The sequence below is a fragment of the Pholcus phalangioides genome, unplaced genomic scaffold (genome assembly GCF_987345545.1).
Source record: "Pholcus phalangioides strain wild (caught in Gottingen) unplaced genomic scaffold, Ppha-v1.0 ptg000017l_1, whole genome shotgun sequence".
Lineage (NCBI taxonomy): Eukaryota > Metazoa > Arthropoda > Arachnida > Araneae > Pholcidae > Pholcus > Pholcus phalangioides.
Window position 1 is genome coordinate 30,016,803 of NW_028301610.1, and position 22,172 is coordinate 30,038,974.

Consider the following 22,172-nt stretch of genomic DNA (forward strand, 5'->3'; position numbering starts at 1 on the left):
CTGCTGTTCTCATCCCTCCTCCTGCTTGTGCCCTTAGGGAAATACTGTTTGAAAATGACCCTCCCTGAATGATCGCTTTACAATGTCTCTTCTTTCTTTGTCGGGGAAGAACTGGCCCTTGAGAGCTGCGTCTTGTAAATTGTTCTTTTCTTTCAGTTCCCGTTTTTCTTCCATAACTCATACGTACAGTATACAAAAAATAACAAAAATAAAAAATAAAAAAAAATTGCGGTTGAAAAAAAAAGGGAGAGCAGATACTGTACTTAGTTCAAGAGATTTGTTGATGCGCATATAAATTCACATGTAGGATGAAGCACACAACTATTTGGAGGCCCCCCGCTCTGCCGAGGCCCCAGGCGCGCGCCTCATGCGCCTGTGCGGTAATCCGCCACTGATTGTATTATTGATTAAATGCCGTTCTCATTAGTCATTTTTATGTGAATGAATAATTGTGGAACGAATTATCCGGATTTCCATTATTTCCTATGGGGGAGTTTGATTGGTATAACGAACACGTTCGCGGAACGAATTAAGCTTGTTAACCGAAGTTCCACTGAAGTTATTTTTTAAATATGTATCAAAGATATTTTTCTGGTAATGTATATCTAACGTGATTCTGCGCCCCTTTTCATTTGGCGCCCGGTGCAACCGCAACTGCACCGGTCGCACTGCCCTAAGACCGCCCCTGGTCAAAGCAAAATAAGTTCTCTGAGTCTGGTCAAAAACAGTCTCTGGGTTCAACAAAAACACGATTGCTGGATCAAAACTTGGCCGCCAAAATGGCCCGTCATTTGGGGAGGGGGAGGTCGGGCCGTTGCCCCCTGGCTTTTGAAAATACATTACAAATGGTATATATATACAAATATATATATATATCCATACCTTGAGTACATTTTCTTTGCTCCCCCCCCCCCCCACCCTGGAAAAAGTTGAAATGACGGCCCTAAGATGGCTAGTATGTAAAAAATTAATAAAAATGGAGATGTGAATGTACAGCCTGAGGGGAAAAATCCGAAATGAGATATTCCAACAAGAAAAATTGAATGTACCAAACTGGGCTTAATGGTATATACGATACAACATATTAACAAACAAATAAAAAAATAAGCTCTAAAATGTTAACAGGCTCAATTGATTCAAACACACCACTCTACACAAAAGCTTATTATTACCAACGACCGCTATGGGGGATTTCTCCTTCAGACGATAACCAACAGTGTGAAAGAAAATGGAAACCTAGAAGCTGGAGGAAATAATAATAGCCCACAAAAAAACGGCAATGAAAGAAAATGGCAGACTGAGAAAAAAGATGCCAACAGGCTATAAAGGAAATCACCAAAAAAAGTTGTCAAAGGAAAAAGGGATTATACTACAGCTGTTCCAAACCCAGCTAATCTTACCTAATCAGGGGACTGGGACTTATTCAAATTTCTTTTCACAACATATACACTCCTGCCAAACACCAATTCACTACTAATAGAGTTGAAAAATTTTCTTCCCAATCTTGTTATACTTCCGTCTCTGTCTTGAGCATGGAGGGAACTTTTGGCAAGGGTATATTGACAGCGCCCCATCTATGGGTGATTGCCTCAGGTCTGATAGAGTAAAAACTTTGACAATCCTTTTGATCAAACCTGCAGATCTGATGGTAGCCCTCATGGTGGTAGATGAGCATTTCACCGCTGCGCCACTCGCGCACAATCTATTCGGATTACTGAGGTTCATTTTTCACCATGTTCAATGACAGCTAAGTATCTCAACATGTTAGACAAGAGTTACAAATCTAATTCTATTTAACCAGTGGTATCAAAGAGAGTTTGGAAGGTTTTTTTTAACTTCAGTAAAAAATGTTTTTTAAGGATTGAACACTTAATTGCATTGTGAGTAACAAAATGAGATACGAAGAAATAATAAATGAGTAAGAAAAAATTTAGCATGAATAATGGAGGCTGTGTGCCTTAAAGGGCTACAACTATGTGCTGGACCAAGAGGGACACGGAGTTCACTCTTTTTTTGTTTTAAGTCATAGAAAGGAGGCTGTATCAGGCGAGCGAAAACATGTCCAGGCAAGGGCGTTTAAATGCAAGGGAGCTGCAGATGTCTTTTTATTGAGGGACTGTGTGATAGCATTTAATTGTTATTAATATATGGGAAACTTTTAGGGGGTCCTAGTGTCCCTATGATCTCTAAGATAGTGCAAGGGATGGGTATTTCCTCCCATTCTTCTATGATATAATTGAATAATTGATTATTAAAAGTGCTGGAATATATGGAGATGAATATAAAAGGCAAGATTGTCTTTAAAAAGTCTGAAAAAATACCTTATAGGAAATATGAGAGAATTGGTCATCTTTTTTTTAAATGAGGGTAGTGTATGTGATCATGTTCTTATTACAATAAATCTGTCATTTTTGTTCTTCCGGAAGTGTCAAAAAACATTAGTATTTTGCATCACCTGAATGCTAAAAGGATTAATGGAGATGCCGTGAAGCTGTTTTGTGAGTACTACACAAAAGTGGTATGCAGTAAACTTTTTTATAGGGGTGAACCATCTGAATTTTATTAATCAACTGATTAATTGTAATTTTTTTGCTCCAAATAAATACTCACAAGTGCATTTTCCTGTGGTACTAATAACGATTCAGAAGAGATGCAGAGAACAGCATAAATTCTGTGGCGCATGATGGTAATGTTAGTTCTTGATATAATGATAATTCCTGTACAACTATATTTTTTATACAAATACAACGCCACAACAGGCAAAATGCCCAACGAGGTCGCTGATAAAAAGATACCCATAAAAATATGGATGTCATATATTAAAAAAAAAAAAAAAACAGCAACCCAATTAAAAATGCAATTAACACAAATTATAAACAATATATACACATGATAAAATATGATACAATGCCCATAAAGAATACTTATGGTTGTCTTATTCTAAGAATGGATAGCTTCTCGATTTACCCCAACATGTTTATCGTATTTCTTTTTAAACGTGTCAATTGTGTTACAATTTACTACTTCCGGGGGTAAGCTATTCCATTTATTAACAACCCTATTAGAGAAAAATTCCCTGCGACACCATAACCTTGCATTGTCCCTCACCAATCGAAACTGGTGTCCCCTTGTAAAAGCAGTCGATTGGCGGTGTACCAAAAGTTCATGGTCCATCCTATCCATCCCATTGAAAATTTTGAACACTTCGATCATATCACCTCGACACCTGCGTTCATTCAATGTAAACATATTCAAAAAATGAAGTCTCTTTTCATAACTCAAGCCCTGTGTGCCAATAAGGACATGCGTAGCTCTTCTCTGCACCCCTTCAACCAATTCTATTTCCCTCTGTAGGTATGGTCTCCAAAACCTTACAGCATACTCCAGTCCAGGACGAACTAATCCTCGAAAAAGCGGAAGAATGACTTTAGGAGAACGTGAAGAGACCTTTTTGAAAATGAGACCAAGCATTCTATTCGATTTTTTGACCACGGCTGAACAATGTTCAGAAAACCTAAGACGCTCCTCAATGAGAATTCCCAAATCGGTGACCCTAGTTGCATCCGGGATAGTGACACCATTCAACTCGTAAGAGAACCGTGGGTTGTTCGACCATGCACTTATCAACACTAAACGTCATGCTCCATTCATTTGCCCATGCTGCAATCCTGTTTAAGTTGGTCTGGAGCAACTCCCTACGGCTTTCATTCCCGATTACCCCCATTAGCTTCACATCATCTGCGAATTTGCTAGTAATCCCATCGATACCCTGATCGAGTTTATCGATAAAAAGTGAAAAAAGTATGGGGCCAAGGACACTTCCTTGAGGAACTCCACTTGTGACGTCTGTCTAACCAGAGAATTCCCTGTTCACCATAACTCGTTGCAACCTATCTCTTAACCATGATTCTATCCAATTCAGCAAGTTGCCCCCAATTCCAATCTCGTGTAAACGCTTCAAGAGTTTGCCATGTTGGACCCGATCGAATGCCTTCTGGAAGTCAAGGTAAACAACGTCTACATTTTTGCTCTTACCCAAAGCCTTAGTCATGTGATCATAGAAGCAAAGGAGGTTAGTTACACATGACTTCCCCTTCCTGAACCCATGCTGATTATCCGACAATACATTATTCTCGTCTATCCACTTCACAAACTGCCTTTTGATGATAATTTCCAAAATTTTCGAGAGGGAGCTCGTCAAACTCACTGGACGATAATTTGACACCGCTTCTCTACTACCCTTCTTAAATATCGGAACAACGTTAGCAAGTTTCCAATCTCTTGGGTCGATACCCTCAGCAACACTACTCCTGTATATCTGTGCGACTGGCCCCAACAATTCATTAGCACATTCCCTGAGGACCCTGGGATAGATATCATCTGGTCCTGGTGCTTTGCTTGCACATACATTTCTTAGAAGATTTAGGACCTCCACGTCTTCTACTTGAATATCGTTGAGGGTTTTATTACCCCACACAACACCCGTATATTGAATATCATTATCTCCATTAAAAACCGACGCAAAAAAGTCATTGAAAGCACTACACATGCCTACATTGCTGTCTACCATAGAGCCTCCTATCGAGAGGGGGCCAACTGTCCCCTGACATCCATTATTGACGTATCGAAAAAATGATTTTGGGTCAGAGCCAATGTTATCTGCCAACCTAGATTCAACTTCCTTTTTACTACCCCTTATCACTTTCTTCAACAGTCTTCTTTTATCAGTAAACAATGATAGGTCACCTCGTCCACTTTTATACTCTCTGAATGCCCTTTTCTTTTCAAGGTAAAGGTTCCGCATGCTATCCGTGAACCATAGAGGGTGCGATGTACTAACACGCTTTTTTCGAACAAAGGGTATGACGTCGTGCAAAACAGAGGTCAGCTTCGTACTAAATTCTTCCCATTGACTTACCACCCCTACTGATTCCAACCGGTCTTTGAAAACTTCCGCTAACCTTCTTCTCAAAACATCAAAGTTAGTTCTCTGAAAACAAGGAACCAATCTTTTGGTATAAACCTTACCCGAGGAAAAGTTACAGTGAAATCTGACGATACGATGATCACTAGAAGAAAACTCTTCCCCCACTGAAACATGTTCAACTAGATCCTCAGAACTAGTAAGAACTAAATCCAAAATAGCAGTACCCCTAGTGGCTTCTGATACATGCTGATACAAAAAATTTTCGAGCACCAACTTAAGAAAGTCTCTTTCATACTGATTTCCAGATGAAAGGTTCTCCCAATCAATACCTGGGTAATTGAAATTCCCTAGTATGAGAAGCCTCTTACGCTTACATATGTAGGAAATTTCATCATGCAATTTGGCGATGCAGTTTGGATCCCTATTTGGTGAATTGTAACAAACCCCAACAATAAGTTTATGACGTCTTTTGTTCTCAAGTTCAACCCATATGGTTTCAATATCACTTCTCTGCACGTTACACTCTCTAGCCTTCAAACAGGATTTCACGTATATCAACACTCCACCCCCCTTTCCTATCAGATCTATTTCTCGAAAAAGTATCGTATCCTGAGATGTGTAAGGAAGATTCATCCCCATCGTTTGCCCAAGATTCTTGATTGTCTTGATCTGCAGAGAATCGTTATATTGAAATTTCACTGTGTGTGTACAGATATCATCAATGTGCCCCCCCCCACCCACCCTTGAAGTTTATCTCCCCTTATCTGTGTGCAATATGAGTTAGGAATAAAAAAAAAAAATATATATATATATATATATAAAGTTACTGAAAATATCCAGTTCAGATGAGATCTCTGAACTATATTAATTTTTCTATTTTAAAGCACATATTTTCTTCTTAGGAATCTTGTTATGGGGTCAGAACAGAGCAGTCAAGGTGGGAGATCACATGCTGCTTTGAGATCTGCTTCAAAATCTGCTGAACATCAACGAACTCGTAGTGTTTCTCCAGGCCCTTCAATAAGCTCAGATTCTGATATTCCATATGTTCCATATACTGTAAACAGGCCAATTGGAGGTAATCAAGATTTTTTTTGTTAAATATAGTTTAGAAACAATTGAGTCATGGTCATCCAATTCATGTTGTGAATGAATGTTCAGAAGGCATATTAATCTCATTTCTGCACCTCAAATTAGTTTTTAATGATATCAGCCTGTGAAAAACTTTTCTTTTGTGAAAACTATTCAAATTCATCTAGTTTTGCTTTTAAAGTATTACATAACTTGACCCTACTCAGAGTCAAAATGCATTAGTCTAGCCAGGGGTGCTGACATGAGGAGGAGTGGGGGGGTGGTCGTGGATTTCTTGACTTCCTGTGTATTGTATATACAAGATGCAAGCGCATATTCTATGGAGGAGATGGGCGCCTTTCAAGTTCATGAATTATTAGAGGGAGGGTCCCATCACAAACCCCATTCATCTCTATTATCAAAACTATTGTGAAGAAGGTGGTCACTCAAGTAACCTGAGCCCTACATTCCAATGCCTATGCTTTTAACTGAATTTATAAGTGTCAACTGTAGAATAATCACCAAAAACTTCTAATTGTACATTTAATTAACACAAAAACCAAGGACAGTTACACACACAATGGGCGCCATTGCTATCCCGACATCACTCACTATCTCATGCAACGCAACAGGCTTCTTCAGCATCAAGCTTGTGCTGCCATCTGTCGGTCACCTTTTGAGTTAGTCATATATATAACATTCCTTCTTCCCTTAAGAAAACAGTCAGTTGACCAACCTCTTTAGAGGATGTCTGACCCTTGAAGATCTTCGAACTGGTGCTGACGGTTTTACCTTTGCATATTGGTTGTCTTCATTCTTCTTTAATCCATTCTTTGTATCTACTACTGAATCATACATGTACCTCGTCCATATTCCTCTGCAGAACTTCTAACGAATTGATACATGGCGTGCCCATGTTGTGAACCTAATTTGAAGCTGGTTTCTGTGTAATGCTTGTTATAGTGCTGCCATCTGCCTCCTATTTTTCGAACTAAGAGTGAAGATTGAAGATTTTTCTGTTGTAGGCCTGTTGCTCTCTGTGGCGATACTTTTTAACAGAGATCTGCTTGCATTCGCACCTCAAAGTTGGGAACCACAGAAAATTAACTTCAGCTGACCACCACTGTGGCAATGGTGGGGTTTGAACCCTCTGCATCTGCACACTCAGCAGCTAAAGGTACCACTGACAGAAAGCATCTCACTATCTTCTTTAGTACCTTCTAATTTTGTGATGGCATGGCTTCACCCCAGTGTAATTGATCTGCGTGCCTGAAGAGAGAACCTGAAAGTGTTTCAAGACGCACCATGGATCCAGAAGCAAAAGTAATAGGCCTTTCTCCTTTTGTCTGATGAGACAACAGAGCACCCAGTTCAGGGCTAGCATCGCATGCTAAGATAACTGGCTTATTCTCATCGAAGTGCACAAGAACTGATGAACTTTATAACACACCTTTAGCACTTTTGAAAGCTTCCTCTTCAAGGCTGGTCCACTTCTATGATTGCTGCCACTGTAAGAGCGTGTAAAGTGGTGCTAACCTAGTTGCCATGTTCGGCAAGAACTTGGAATATTAAGTGATCAATCCCAAGAACAATCTAAGCTCATTCACATCTTTAGGAGACGGAGGTTTTTCAATTACTTCCATCTTAGATGCAACTGGATGCAAACCTTCTTTATCCACACAATGCCCTAAATACTCCACAGATTGGAGAAACTGACACTTTGCTGGATGCAACTTTGCTCCAGCATCTTTCAATCTGGTCAGAACTTGATCTAGATACAACAAATGTTCTACCCTTGTAGTGCCCGTCACCAAAAGATCATCCAGGTAAACAGATGCTCCAGCCTAGTTTTGAAGTATTTTCTCCATTTCACGCTGAAAAATTGCAGGTGCTGAAGCGACTTCAAATGGCAACCTATTGTAGTGAAAGAGGCCTTTATGGATATTGATTACAATGAGTTGTCTGGATTCTTCATCCAACTCCAGCTGGCAATAAGCATCTTGTAAATCCAATTTGAGGAACTTTCACCTCTCAACAATTCAGCAAATAAATCTTCAACATTTGGCAAGGGATACTGTTCCAAGTCTGTGGCTGTATTTACTGTGATTTTGAAATCTCCATACAATTGGATCAAACCATCCTTTTTCAACACTGGAACAACTGGAGCAGCCTACTCTGCTGACTTCACTGGTTCTGTGATACCGATTTGAACCAAATGATCCAGTTCTTTTTCCACTTTTTCTTTTAATGTGTATGACACTGGTCTCACTTTGAAAAGCATCAGAACGTACTTTCAGGTGAACTTTCACTCCCTTGATATGCTTCATATGACCCAGTTCAGGAGAAAACATGTCACTGTTTCCGCTGCAACATTTCCAATGTGCTAGGTACTGACTTAACTTGGTTTACACTTCTGACTTTTCTTTAAGGAGGAAGGAATGCTGTAAATATGACTAACTCAAAAGGTGACGGACAGATGGCAGCACAAGCTTGATGTCCAAGAAACGTGTTGTACAAAATAGTGAGTGATGTCAGGATAGGACAATGGCGCCTGTTGTATGTATATCTGTCCTCTATGTTTTTGTGTTAATTAAATGTACAATTAGAAGTTCTGGGTGATTATTCTACATTGGCGACGAGTCAGGATGTTTTTCTCATTGTTGTAAGTTTTTTTTGCTCTGTCTCTTGTCCAGTGACTTGCTGAACTGCTTAAGTTTCTCTCCTGATGATGAGTTTCGGCAACGTGACTAATTTTGATCGAGTGCTGGAGTCATGGGCTCAATATACAGAATGTTTACAGCAATTTTTCATAGCGAACAATGTCAAGAATGATGATGAGAAACGTGCGATATTCCTGACAGTTATCGGTGCGTTAACGTACGGACTGGTGCGGAACTTAATTTCTCCAGATCCACTGACATCAAAATGTTGAATGAATCGATGCAAGCATTGAATCAGCACTTCGATCCAGTATCACCCGAGATCGTAGAAAGATTCAAGTTGAACAGTCACACGAGATGAGCGGATGAGTCGGTTTTCATTTACATTGCTGAATTATGATGTCTAGCAGAATTTTGAAATTTTGGCATGAAGTTGGATGACTGGATACTCTGACATATTTGTGGTATACAAGATGAGTCTATACAGCAGAGGTTGTTCTCCGAGGTTAATTTAACGCTCGCTCGCTCAATGGAAATAGCAGTTTCTATGGAAGCTGTGGAGAGATGTGGTGGACTTGCATAAACCAACAATGGAAAATGTTCACACAATTCAGACGTGAAAGCTTCCCAGGAAGAAACCAGACAATGGATTTGAGGTTTCATCATTGACTCGTGTAAAGAAACCAGCGAGCAAAGCATCCAGAGTTTCAGCATTGAAACGTGTTTGACAGGAGAGAAAAAGCTGTTATCGTTGTAGGAATCCGTGACATTTGTCTAACGTCCAAAAAAGTAGGTTAAGTATTTTGTATTAAAATACCTGCTGAGTGTTGTGATTTTATTGTACAGTGATACCTCAGTTTTCGTTGATAATCTGTTCAAAAACAATCGGCAAAATCCAAAATTGAGGCAATTATTTCCATATGAATCAATGTAAATTCAATTAATTTGTTCTAGACTCCAAAATAATACAAAAATTTTATAGAGAATAAGTACAGTGTGTAGTACTAAAAATAATAAATTTTAATTTTTAATATTTTAAAAATGAATATAAAAGACTAATGTAAAAAATAAATGAAAATTTAACTTGTAATTCACATTTTTATACCTTTCTTCTAGGCGTAAGGAAGACGGGGGGAAGAGAGATGCAGATATTATTGTTTGGAAGGAAGAATCCCCCTCCATAAGGACCTTGGGTATCAAGGCACTATCTAGGGTCACTTTCTGGGACACTATCTGAGTTCACTTGAATTCGGACACAACTGTTTTGCCCCAGATTTGTCCAAACTTGCATCTGCGCCATGCTTAGTAATACTGTGCATGCCAGTGCACCTTTCGAATTTTTCGAACCAGCATCTGCTGGCCTTAAAATAAGTGAGTACACTAGCACTTGTCCGAGGCATTTTCTTAATTAGATCGGCATACAACAGTTTGGCCTTTTCACATATGATGGCCTCCAAAACAGAATTGCCATCTAACTATTTCTGATTGATCTAAATTAATAGTAACTGTTAGACATCTTCAATTGCTTGTGATCTCTATTTGATTAGAACACATTCAAACCTTTCGCTACATCAGCTTTCTTTATTGCTTCCTTTTTTGCCACAATGGAACCTATCGTGGATGGTGACATCCCATACATGCTTCTGATTACAGCAACTTAATGGCACTCTTGTATTTTTCAATGATTTCCTTCCTCAACTCGATCGTGTTCTTGGCCTCCTTCTTTGAAGGGCTGCTAGCTGTGGAAATTTTCTTTGGTTCCATGGAATTGTTTGGCTATATGCGCAAGGCGATGCTTACACAACGAGAAACAACCCCACACTGAGCAGGATAACGAAAATTAGCAACAAGGTCAAATGAGCACATCAATGAAATTTGAGTCAACCAACGAAAACGAGACAAATTTTTCGCTGAAAAAATCAACGAAAACCGAAACCGACGATAACTGAAGGCAACAAAAAGCAAGGTATTACTGTATTTAGTATGATTTTAGCTCATTAAACCTCTTTAAGCAAAAATTAAATCACTAAACCCCTTTTTAAAATGCCATATCTTTTTTAATGAACTAGACTTTCTTCCAATTTTCAGCAGGTGCAAACTAGGGTATAGGGAAGAGTTCTCCATTGAGAAATAATTTTTACAAAATAGCTGAGCTTATCAATGATAAAATAAGAGGCTTTTATAGAGGTGAGATATCTCGTCATTGCTGCTTGAAGAATAAGATTTTGCTTCTAAAATTATGATTTTGTACAGAATCGTTGATAATGTTTTTCCTACCATGTCTGGTTGTAGATGGAAGATTCTTCTATGATCGATCCTCAGTCATTACTGCCTTTTAAATGTTGAATGATGGTAAATGTTTATTGTTGTAAAAAATATTTAAAGAGCTGTGTCTACCAGCATTCAGACATCTGTGCGAAAGTGATTTTGATAGGGGTGGCTCTAGGGCTGTGTAACCCACAGGGCATTGCAATAAAAAAGAAGAGTGCAATATCGGGGTAAAGGAAAAAAAAACAATTATAGAAAAATTCAGAAAAGAATGTTTTTGCCCTTAAAATTCAAACTATCAGTTTATTATGGCATGATTCGTAGAGAATACAAATTTTTGATGCATTTCATCCAGCTACGAACACTGTTGAGAGTTTTCGCAGTAATTTTACTGATGCGGCTTATGTGCCAAAAGGATGTTTTGCCCGGGTGAAAATTTTGTCTCAAGCCACCTCTGGACTGCATTATAGTGGTACTATTCATGACTAGAATGTCAAATTTTGAGTTTTGAATATCAGTTGGTTTTTAACCCTTTAGCATCCATCTAACAAATTTTTATCTTTTCTATGTCTTAAAATGATCAGGGGACTTTGTGTCCCAGTGAGTGAAATTATATTTCATTTTAGATGAAAAATTAGGGTAGCGTGAAAATGTCTTTTTTTTTTTGTTTTTGATAGACACAAGTGAGAGATTTTTCCCACTACGGTTGAACCCCACTGTAACGTCGCCATCTGTCCAAAAGAATTTTGACGTTGTAACGAGTTTCACATGACATCGGATCATGGTTGGAATAGCAGAAGAGGAGCTTCATATTACATAAATTCACATATTTATTCTGAACTACTGTATCTCAGTGTCTTATTAGTCACTCCATAAATAAAATTTAATGCTTGTAAAATAGGTTGAGGAAATTCACAAAATTATAAACACTGTACAATTACTTAAATATTTCTCGAAATAAAACTCAAAAGAAAAACATACACTTACCTTTGAAAAATTATTTTAGTTCTGTATAGATGTAGCAACGCATTTTATAAGTATAAAAACAAAATAAACAAAGGGAAATAATGGCGATAATGCTTTTTTTTTTAGTTCATGTTGGTTTGATAATCACAAATTTCCCATTTTTAAAATATTGAAAGAACAACTCCTTTTGACATGATTAAATGGAGCAAATTGAGAGAGATGATAGCACTCAGAATTTGATGACCAGCAAATATAAACATGCACTGTTGAAAATATGATGAAGAGCAGTTGTCCCTTCCCTCCCTCCAATTTCAATTGTAAAATCACATAAGTTTGTAGATTGCAGCTCAGCTGAGTTCATCCCAAATGAAAGCTGGTTAGTAGAAAATGCTTATCCAAACCAATGAATATACAGTTGACATTCGTTATAATACCCCCTCTCCCCATTCCAAAGTAAATGGACATTTTATCAAAAGTTAAAAGCTTTTTAAGAGAATTCCATACTTGGATGGAATAAAAAGATTACATAATTAATTTCTTTCAATGTTAGAAGTTATTAAAAATGCTTTTGGTTAATAAATAATAATTACAAACTTGTGTTATAATTAATTACATGCACACACAGGGCCGCAACTAGACAACTTTGTCAGCCAGGGCAAGCATGCGTTTTGGCGGTCCATGTAATGTAGAGGGAGCAGCAGTTAAAGGGTGAATTTGACATCATCTCTAGTCCAGTGCCTGAGACATCAGACCCACCTGCTCTGTCCTAGTTGTGGTCCTATGCACCGAATTCTCCAATATCAAGGATCAAGGTTGAATACAATTTTCTGCAAACGAAAACAGATTTTGTACATTTCTTTGCAAAAAAAAAAAGGTAGACCTGAGTTTGGACATTGAATTAAATGATCGCCAAGGGTTGTTATATTAAATAAATGATAATATAGAATGAATAGGAAAAAAATTGGGACTTATCATACTGGTTGTTATAATGGAATGGTTGCAATAAAGCATTATAATTATAATGAGCATTGACTTTATCAAGAATTTGATAAAAAATAAAAGCAATTAAATATTAGTGCACACTCATTTTATAGCATTGCTCCAGATAATTAGTTGTTGTGTCATTGTTAAAAAATTTTTCTCTCACAACTGGAGTAGTGGCAAGCAGTGTTTGCCAATACGTATCTATACATGTGATTCACGCGTCAAAATTCAATTTTACTCCAAATTTCAATGGAGAAGTTAAAATACTCCTCAATTAATCCCCCTAAATTTTTGGCAATTTTTTTAAATAAAGTCATTTCTCACTGATAAAAAAATATCCCTCATTTTACAAAAATGCCCCTTATAATAATTTTGAAGAGGAGTGGAATTTCTCTTCAAAATTATTTTGTTCGATAACACTGTTGTCAAGTACTTGGGGAGTTACTGTTACTTAGGCTCAAGAAACCCAAGTGGTTATTATTTGCATGCATTTATGAGTACCTACATGTCCCTGAAAACTTCCTGCAGCTTATAGCCATATTCACATTTTTATTATTGGGAGAGTACATACAGGTTTCTTTAAATCTTTTTTATAGACAGTATTTATTATTATTTTATTTTATTATATATATATATATATATATATATATATATATATATATACATTACAATTTTTTTTGGTGATATACGCTTTTATATTGGGTATTTTGGTTACATTTGACATCTATATTTTTATGGGCAAATTTTTTCAGCCACCTCGTTCAGCAATTTGCCTGTTGTAGCATTAGTATTTTTATGTATTTCAAATAACAAAAATTTTCATTTTCAGATTCCCCAAAGTTATCATCAAAGAGTCCAGCTCACAGTCTTCGTGTTTCAACTACTCCTTCTCCTCATTGTTCTCCTAAAGCCCCTAGGCCCAAATCCTATGCAGGTTCTACCTCAGGCCATGATATCATTGTTGTTAAAGAAGGTGTTCCTTCTTTAGAGACTTTAGAAACTGATTTGGAATTAATGAAACTTCAGGTGAATCTTAATCACTTACTAAATATGAGTTATTGTTCAGAAACTAGGATACTTATTTGCGCCTTAATAACTTTTATACGTTTTGTATATTGTCATTTAAAATTACTGAATAATACCCGAATGACTATACATACAAAATAAAATCACAAGGAGAAAAACATTTTTAATTTTCATGTCATAATTTTTGTTCATGGAAATTTAGTTATTTTTTATCATTTGTTATCTTTAGTATTTCCCAATATTCAACTTTATTCAAGTTATAAATTTTTTTATATTCTAATGTGAAACCAAAAATGTAGGCCTGCTATAGCCTACAGCCAAACCTTGTTAACACATTGTAGACCGGTTTTCTAAGGAAGAGTTTGCTTATCCCCTTTCTCTTCAGAGGGGTGTACCTCACCTCTTTGGTATGTGTAGGCCTACCTCATTTTTAACAATTTTAAATGGTTTTTAATGATTCTTTTTTCAAGTGAAGACCTGAGATGTGTACCTCAGGTTAGTAAAGATACTAACTTAAATGGCCCTAGTAAAGATATTGGGCCAAATTATTTAATTTATCAATTTTTTTCTTTTTTTAAAGGACATTTTGATATCACAAATCAGTCAATAAAAATTTTTAATAGTCAGTTTTGGCTCAAGGGTGTAAAGATTATCATACTGCCTTTGTGTGTGAGTATAAAAACAAGAGTTAACTCATGACTGTGAACAGTGTATTAAGATGAACTGGTGTAATACAAACTTTTGTTTAATACAAACTAAATATTCTTCAAGTTGAATATTGGGGAATAATAATAATATTTTTGTTCAATATGAACATGTTACTATGACACAAAAGACGAAATGGCAATTGCATCTCATGAAAAAAATCCAATAAATCGAGTAATTATTGTCCTCTGTACCTGCTGAGAGCTTTAGAAAAAGTGAGTAAGCATTTATACCAGAAAGAAAGTTGAACATGATAAAAATTGGCGAAAAAAAAACAACAAAAAACACAGACTTAAGTGAGAGCAAATAAAGACATAAAAAGAGAAAACATTTGATTCAAACAAGGAGTGCAAATATAATACAAAAATATTCTTAACCTGACAAAAGTTTAGCAAGGCAAGAGAATATATGCAGTTAAACATAGGGATGGGACGAATAGTGATTTTGCCGAATACCAAATATTTGGCTAATGTTTTGGCCAAATACAGAATATTCAGAAAACCGGTGTGGCCTTTTATAATTTTCGTATGTGTACTTTTTGTATTTTCATCATTATTTTGTACATCCTTCAAAGTCTCATGGTGTGTGCATCTGGACATAAAAGTTGAAAGATATTAATAAAACTGTTTCAGTTATTAATATATGTATATTGCAAGGCTGGACAAATTAAAAAAAAATCTAGGTGCCAAAAATTTTTTTTACCTGAAGAGAATGGTCCAGAATAATACTTCTTTTGACTTTTGCAGAGCATAGTAACCCTCTTTTATGTTGTTATAAATTCCAAATATTTTGTGCTGCTCTCAGCCTTCAATTTAGTAACCACACAAAGAAAATTTTAGGCACCACTACAATTTTTTAGTCACCATGGCAACCTGGTACATGGGATTTGTCCAGCCCTAGTGTATTGTATAAATTTGATGAAAACTAGAGGTGTGTGTGTGTGTCATAAATTAGTCTCATTCAGTGATAACTTTTTTTTTACAGAAAATTCCTACATTTCAGCCTATTATGAGAGCTGCTCTTAATCTGCCCACTGCAAGAGACCCAGAAATTTTGGACAAACTTGATAATCAAGCAATATATCAGCTTTGCAAGAGATATCAAGAGCATTTGAGACATTGTGCTGAAATTGTGAGTTCTGAGCAGAATAATCTTGCTGGAAGAATAAGAGAAGTAGGTATCATCATCAACTATTATTCAATATACTGCTGAGTATAGGTTCCTTTAAATTCTTTCATCTTCTGCCAGTCAGACCAGACAGGACCTGGGCTCTATCCCTTCTGGGATGTAAGCCCTTTGCCCTTGTGGGATCTTCTGCCTGATGCCTTTGTCATCAAGTTAATCCCAGCTGTCTTGTTTAGGGGGGGGGGGGTTGCTTTCTCAGCTGTTTACCATTTCAATAACACTAATGCAGAATATTTTTGGTTCACCTGATTGTTCCGTCTTTTAGCTATGGGTCCAACCTATTTCCATTTTAAACATTTTACTCGTTGTTTGACATCATATGTTTTTGTTTGGATTCTCGTTCAAGTGATGTAAATTTTTTTTCAAAAACCAGTCTTTATTTTCTTAATTCTGCAGAAATTGAATGTTGCCCATTTACTAAGATGTAAAAATCATGTCTTACTTCAGTCCAACAATTTTGATTAGAAATAACTTCAAATACTAATAGCATTAAAATAAATATAAGGTACACTGAGGTAAGTGGAACTGCTTTTTCCATTACTGTAAATTCAACCTAACTTGTATGTTGAAGTCAATGGTCAATGAAGTCAATTTTTTTAGGGCTAATGCTTTAATTATATTTTCTACAGTGTTCCTTTTTCACGACTAATTTTATTTTTAGTTAAAGGGTTCCACTTCTCTTGATAAGTGGTACAAGGGGAACCTATGACTGATTGTGCTTTCAAATCATTCACAAAATGATGATCATAAATGAAAGAAGTGATGAAACTGTATAGCTGGAAACTTGACATTTTTGTCATAAGTTTAGCTACAGATAGAAACTGCACAACTCACCCCAGGACCGTCATTTCAACTTTTTCCAGGGGGGGGGGCAAAGCACATATGTACTCAATGTATGTATATTTATATATGTACCATTTTTTTATATATAGTGTATTTTCAAAAGTGTTTTCACACTTTGGAAAACACTGCTTTAGTAGCCATTCTTGGTTATTATACGACTTGATTTAATGAAAGGTCACCCAGTGTGGGTGACAGAAAGGTGTGGCCCCCTTTATCATGAAAAAAAACTTCTCAAATACATGGAATAAAAACATTTTCAAATGTTTGGAAGAATTTCAGAAACTGATTTTTTTTATTTTCTCTTCCCGTCTTCTTTCTCCCAAAAATTTAGGCCCTGGAGGCCACAACCATAGCGAGCCTTCTCGAGGCCCCGGTGCAGAGTTTTTCATGGGGGGGGGGGCACCCTTGAAAGGGTTATACTCAAAAAAGGAGGGGGTTCATTCCCCCCCTTCTCTTCTCATTTTGCAGAATAAGAAACTGTCAAAGATTTTAAGAAATGTGAAAAATAAGTGTAATTTTTTTTTTGTTGGGACAACCCATTTGGCTCAGGTTCCAGGAGCATTATCCCGATTGCCGCAGCCTAGTTACGAGCCTAAGAAAATTACCATCACTTTTAGTTTTTCATGCTATTTATACATTACCTGTGATGAATTTGGCTTCAGGGTCCCGCCAAAGATCCCAGGCTAGAATCCCTTCTCCTGTATGTGGGAGTCCATGGTCCTGCTTATAGCCCGCTGAGTGCCCTTCCCCTCTCCGGTAAACACGCCACTAGATGCCACGGACGGGCTGTAACTAGGAGTGAAGATCATTTTATTGTCGGGGGGGGGGGGGGAAGCATCAAAAAATGACTCCTCGAGATAGACTGAGATGCCACAAGATATTTAAAATTTCTAAGAGTGCTGCGAACATAAACAGGGTATGTAAACCCCCCCCTCTTTGCGGTCATCGGCGGGACAATATACACATAAAAAAGAAGTGACCGTGAGAGGAGGAACCTTATTAAAACCTTGAGAATAATTCTTCATTTTGAAATAAACACAATTTTGAATAACATAAGTAAGAAGTACTACATACTTTTTAGAAATTCTCAATTGAATTTACAATGGAACATAGAAAAAATTACAGTAATTTCCGATAAATAAGTCGCATCCTGAAAAATGGCCGGGAAAAAAAGTTTTTGCGGAAAAATCACCACTTCTTTTTTTACACGTCACAGCTTCGTATAAAGGCCAAAACACACTGTACTGACGTGACGAGTCTAGGTGTGTGACATGACGAGTCTAGGTGTGGAAAACGTGTTCATGCGACTTTTTTTTTTTGAGGGGGGGGGGGGTTGAGCCAGCTCTCCAAAATTAATAGTGGGGGGGGGGGGTCTCGATCCCATTGGCCTAATACACGTTTACGTCTATGACATGTTCCAAGCACTTCCCTGTGAAAAATCAGGATCCTCGCGAAAGATCTCAGTCCAAAAGCCCGGTCCAACGGAGACAGGATCATTTTTGTCGTGGGGGGAAGAATGTGTAATTTTTTTACCCTCTCCACTGAAAAAATCGATCGAAACGGTATTTTTCGTTCCCCCTCCCCAGAATTAGCAGCCCCCCTCAAGATTACCGCCTGTGAAAACTGCCTTCTTCCCTAGTTGCGGCCCTGGCTACCTAAGTGTTGGGGTACTGGAAACCGGGCTGCAACTGGTGGGGTCAAATTTCCAGGGTGCCGGACCGGAGGGAGGGGGGTCACAAATTTCACCCTTTAACCTACCTTCAACATTACTTGAAATATTTAAAAATTCTATATAAACTGAAGAGCCAAAAAAACTGGTACAGGCATACATATGCAAATAGGGAGATATGGAACCAATCAGAGTACGGCGCTGCGGTCGGCAACGCCTATATAACACAACAAATGTCTGGCATAGTTGTTAGATCGGTTAGTGCTGCTACAATGGCAGGTTATCGAGATTTAAGTGAGTTTGAACGTGGTGTTATAGTCGCGCACGAGAGATGGGACATAGCATCTCCGAGGTAGCGATGAAATTTGGATTTTCACGTACGACCATTTCACGAGAATATCGGGAATCCGGTAAAAAATAAAATTTACGACATCGCTGCGGCCGGAAAAAGATCATGCAAGAATGGGACCAACGACGACTGACGAGAATCATTAAACGTGACAGACGTGCAACCCTTCCGCAAATTGCTGCAGATTTCAATGCTGGGCCATCAACAAGTGTCAGCGTGCGAACCATTCAACGAAACATCATCGATATGGGCTTTCGGAGCCGAAGGCCCACTCGTGTACCCTTGATGACTGCATGACACAAAGCTTTGCGTGGTCTGACGCATCTCGGTTCCAATTGCTTCGAGCTGATGGACGTGTACGGGTATGGAGACAACCTCATGAATCCATGGACCCTACATGTCAACAGGGGACTGTTCAAGCTGGTGGAGGCTCTGTGATGGTATGGGGCGTGTGCAGTTGGTAATATGGGACCCCTGATACGTCTAGATACGACTCTGACAGGTGACAGGTACGTAAGCATCCTGTCTGATCACCTGCACCCATTCATGTCCATTGTGCATTCCGACGGACTTGGACAATTTCAGCAGGACAATGCGACACCCCACACGTCCAGAATTGCTGCAAAGTGGTTCCAGAAACACTCTTCTAACTTTAGCCACTTCCGCTAGCCACAAAAATCCCCAGACATGAACATTATCGAACATATCTGGGATGCCTTGCAACGTGCTGTTCAGAAGAGATCTCCACCCCCCTCTTACTCCTACGGATTTATGGACAGCCCTGCAGGATTCATAGTGTCAATTACCTCCAGCATTACTTCAGACATTAGTCGAGTCCATGCCACGTCGTGTTGCTGCACTTCTGCGGGCTCGCTGGGGCCCTACATGATATTATGCAGGTGTATTAGTTTTTTTGGCTCTTCAGATATGAACGATGCTAACGTAAATAGTTTGGGAATCCCTGATTTGTAAGGAGAAAATTTCATATTCCTAGAATTAGAATGCAATGGTACCTGGCTCAGGGGCTTTGAAATTTTTCTTTCATTTCTTTTCTTTTGTTATATTAATTTTATTTTACTATTATTTATTTGATTCCTCATCAAAGGCACCGGAACCTAGGAGCGGAGGATATTTGAGCCCTCCCAACCCCAATAAGGAGGCCCCCATTTTGTAAGGGGGCTGAGCCCAGGGCCGCAACTAGGGGGGTGCACGCGGGTCTGGTGCCCGGGCGCTGTACTAGAGGGGGCGCAAATTTCACTCTTTAATCTCTCCTTCAACGTTATGAGGGGGTGCCAAAATGCATGCTTGTCCCGGCTGACCAAGCATCTATCTCTACCCCCTCAATGTTAATTTCTTCATGTCGGCGCCTCTGTTGTAAAGGCTCGAAAAATGTTACAGGCCTTTGATCTTGTTAATAAGCTTAATCGTTGTTCTCTTTACCTCCTCTCACTTATTTATTTTTTCTGTTGTCTCATGTCCCCATCTCCAAGGTCACACTCAACAAAAGAAGAAGAAATGCTGTTCCGACAGTACAAGCAAGAGAAGGGATTCCCCAAAAGTTATCTCCAGAGGTTCAGCACTCTGGGAGGATGCAATTTAGGATGGATGGATGCGGGGTGATTGTGAGATAATACTACTATACTATTATCACAGAACAAGTGCATTGAGATTCTAAAGAAAAATAAAATTTCGAGCAGATTTCTACTATTTAGAGAAATTTTTTGTCAAAAAGTTTTTTCTGAGCCAAGTGTGTGAAACATATCCACTCGAATTTTTGGGGGGGCCGAGCCAGCTCTTCAAAAATGTTGGGGGGGGGGGGGCTTGGGCCCATGGGCCGGATACAAGTTTACGCCTATGTACAGTACAGTAAAATGCTTCATTTGTACTTCAAATACAATGTCACAACAGGCAAAATGCCCAATGAGGTGGCTGAGAAAAAGATGCCCACAATAAATATGGATGTCATATATTTAAAAATACAACAACCCAATTAAAAATGCAATTGCAAACAATATATATACATGATGAAATATTATACAATGCCCATAAGAATACTTATGATTGTCTGATTCTAAGTATGGATAACTTCTTGATTTACCCCAACATGTTTATTGTATATCATATAACACGTTTGCCATATCAAAATGGTAAAATTACTTTTCAAGGTCACATGATCATGATAGACGGTAGAAAGAAGGAAAAAGAAAGAAAAGTTGAAGTTTTTTTTATACTCTGCATCTATTTTACTTTTTGGAACTAGGAAAGATTGATACTGAATCAAATTTTTATTTGTCCTTTTCCAAAATTCTGGATATATAACGCACATAGCGCGTCAGTGGCACCTGGGTGTACTATCATTTATATTTCTTGTTTTTGTGTAGAAGGTAGTAATTCTTGTATAACAAGAAAAACTGTTTTAAAAATGGGAAAATCAGTGTAACTATTACTCTGTGCCTCTATGAGTCCCGGTTATTCATTTATAACAAACACTAGTTTATAAACAAATTTTACATGCATTTATAATTTGTCGTATGAGCACTGTAAAGAGAATGTAGTTTTAGCTCATTGATGTGCGCCATTAAGATTTTCAGCCATATGAATGAATGAATTATGTATAGATAATTCTACACTTTCACTAAAAGTAGAGAAATATGATGTTAAAAGGCAAAATAGTTTACTGTTTCAACCAGTAGGGTTTGAACACCATAGTGGTTGCTGGCTGAAGTTGGGCTTCTGTGGTTCCCAACTTTGAGGCATGAATGTGAGCAGATTTCCACATTAAGAAGTTTTGCCACAGAAAGCAACAGGTATACAGCAGTGCAAATATTTCAATATTTACACTTCACTCACTATTTCAATTATGGATGGCAGAACCGAAGAATCAGACAAAGCACTAGATACACACTCAGACTGTTAGGTACATACACTTTTTCTAGACTCTGTCACAAAACTGGGTTGAAAGAGATTTTAGCAGCAGGATATGTCTGGCAACAGTCCTGGCATTCATTTATTCATGTTTCAACCAGTATTTATAACAAATACAATACAGTGATACCTTGGCTAACAAACACATCAGCTTACTAATGTTTTGGCTAACAACAATTTTTTCGATATTTTTCTGCCTCAGCTAACAAATACAGATTCGGTTAACGAAGATTTCAGTTGATATGGATGCATGTATTATCATGAAACAGCTATGTCATGAGCTAAATTTTCATGCCAATCAAAATGAATCCAATAAGTATCTCTCACTTAAGCCAGATTAATTAAGTTCCACTATGGAATTGCTTTCTGGATACACTTTTCTTTCTTTCAGATAGATTTTGAACCATTTCATGTAAAACTAATGATTAAGCTGAGAAAGAGAATGAATTAAAAGTCCAAGTATATACCTATCCCACTCTACCAAATAACAGAAACAAATCCTACCAAATTTTGGAATTTCCTCAGACCTAAATCTGTTGGACCCATTTCTCTCAAAATCTCAAATAAAAACATCTCGTCTCCTTTAGATATTGC

General features: G+C 37.8%; 1 protein-coding gene across 1 annotated transcript in view; it reads left to right on the forward strand.

Moving 5' to 3' along the window:
* BORCS5 (BLOC-1 related complex subunit 5) overlaps window positions 1–22,172 on the forward strand; it is a 37,463-nt gene that overhangs the window by 7,776 nt on the left and 7,515 nt on the right. Inside the window, exons 2-4 of the mRNA XM_089246343.1 lie at window positions 5,830–6,005; window positions 13,706–13,902; window positions 15,592–15,780. Of these exons, the coding sequence (XP_089102469.1) occupies window positions 5,840–6,005; window positions 13,706–13,902; window positions 15,592–15,780 (552 nt within the window). The 5' untranslated portion in view covers window positions 5,830–5,839. The remainder of the gene's footprint in view (window positions 1–5,829; window positions 6,006–13,705; window positions 13,903–15,591; window positions 15,781–22,172) is intronic.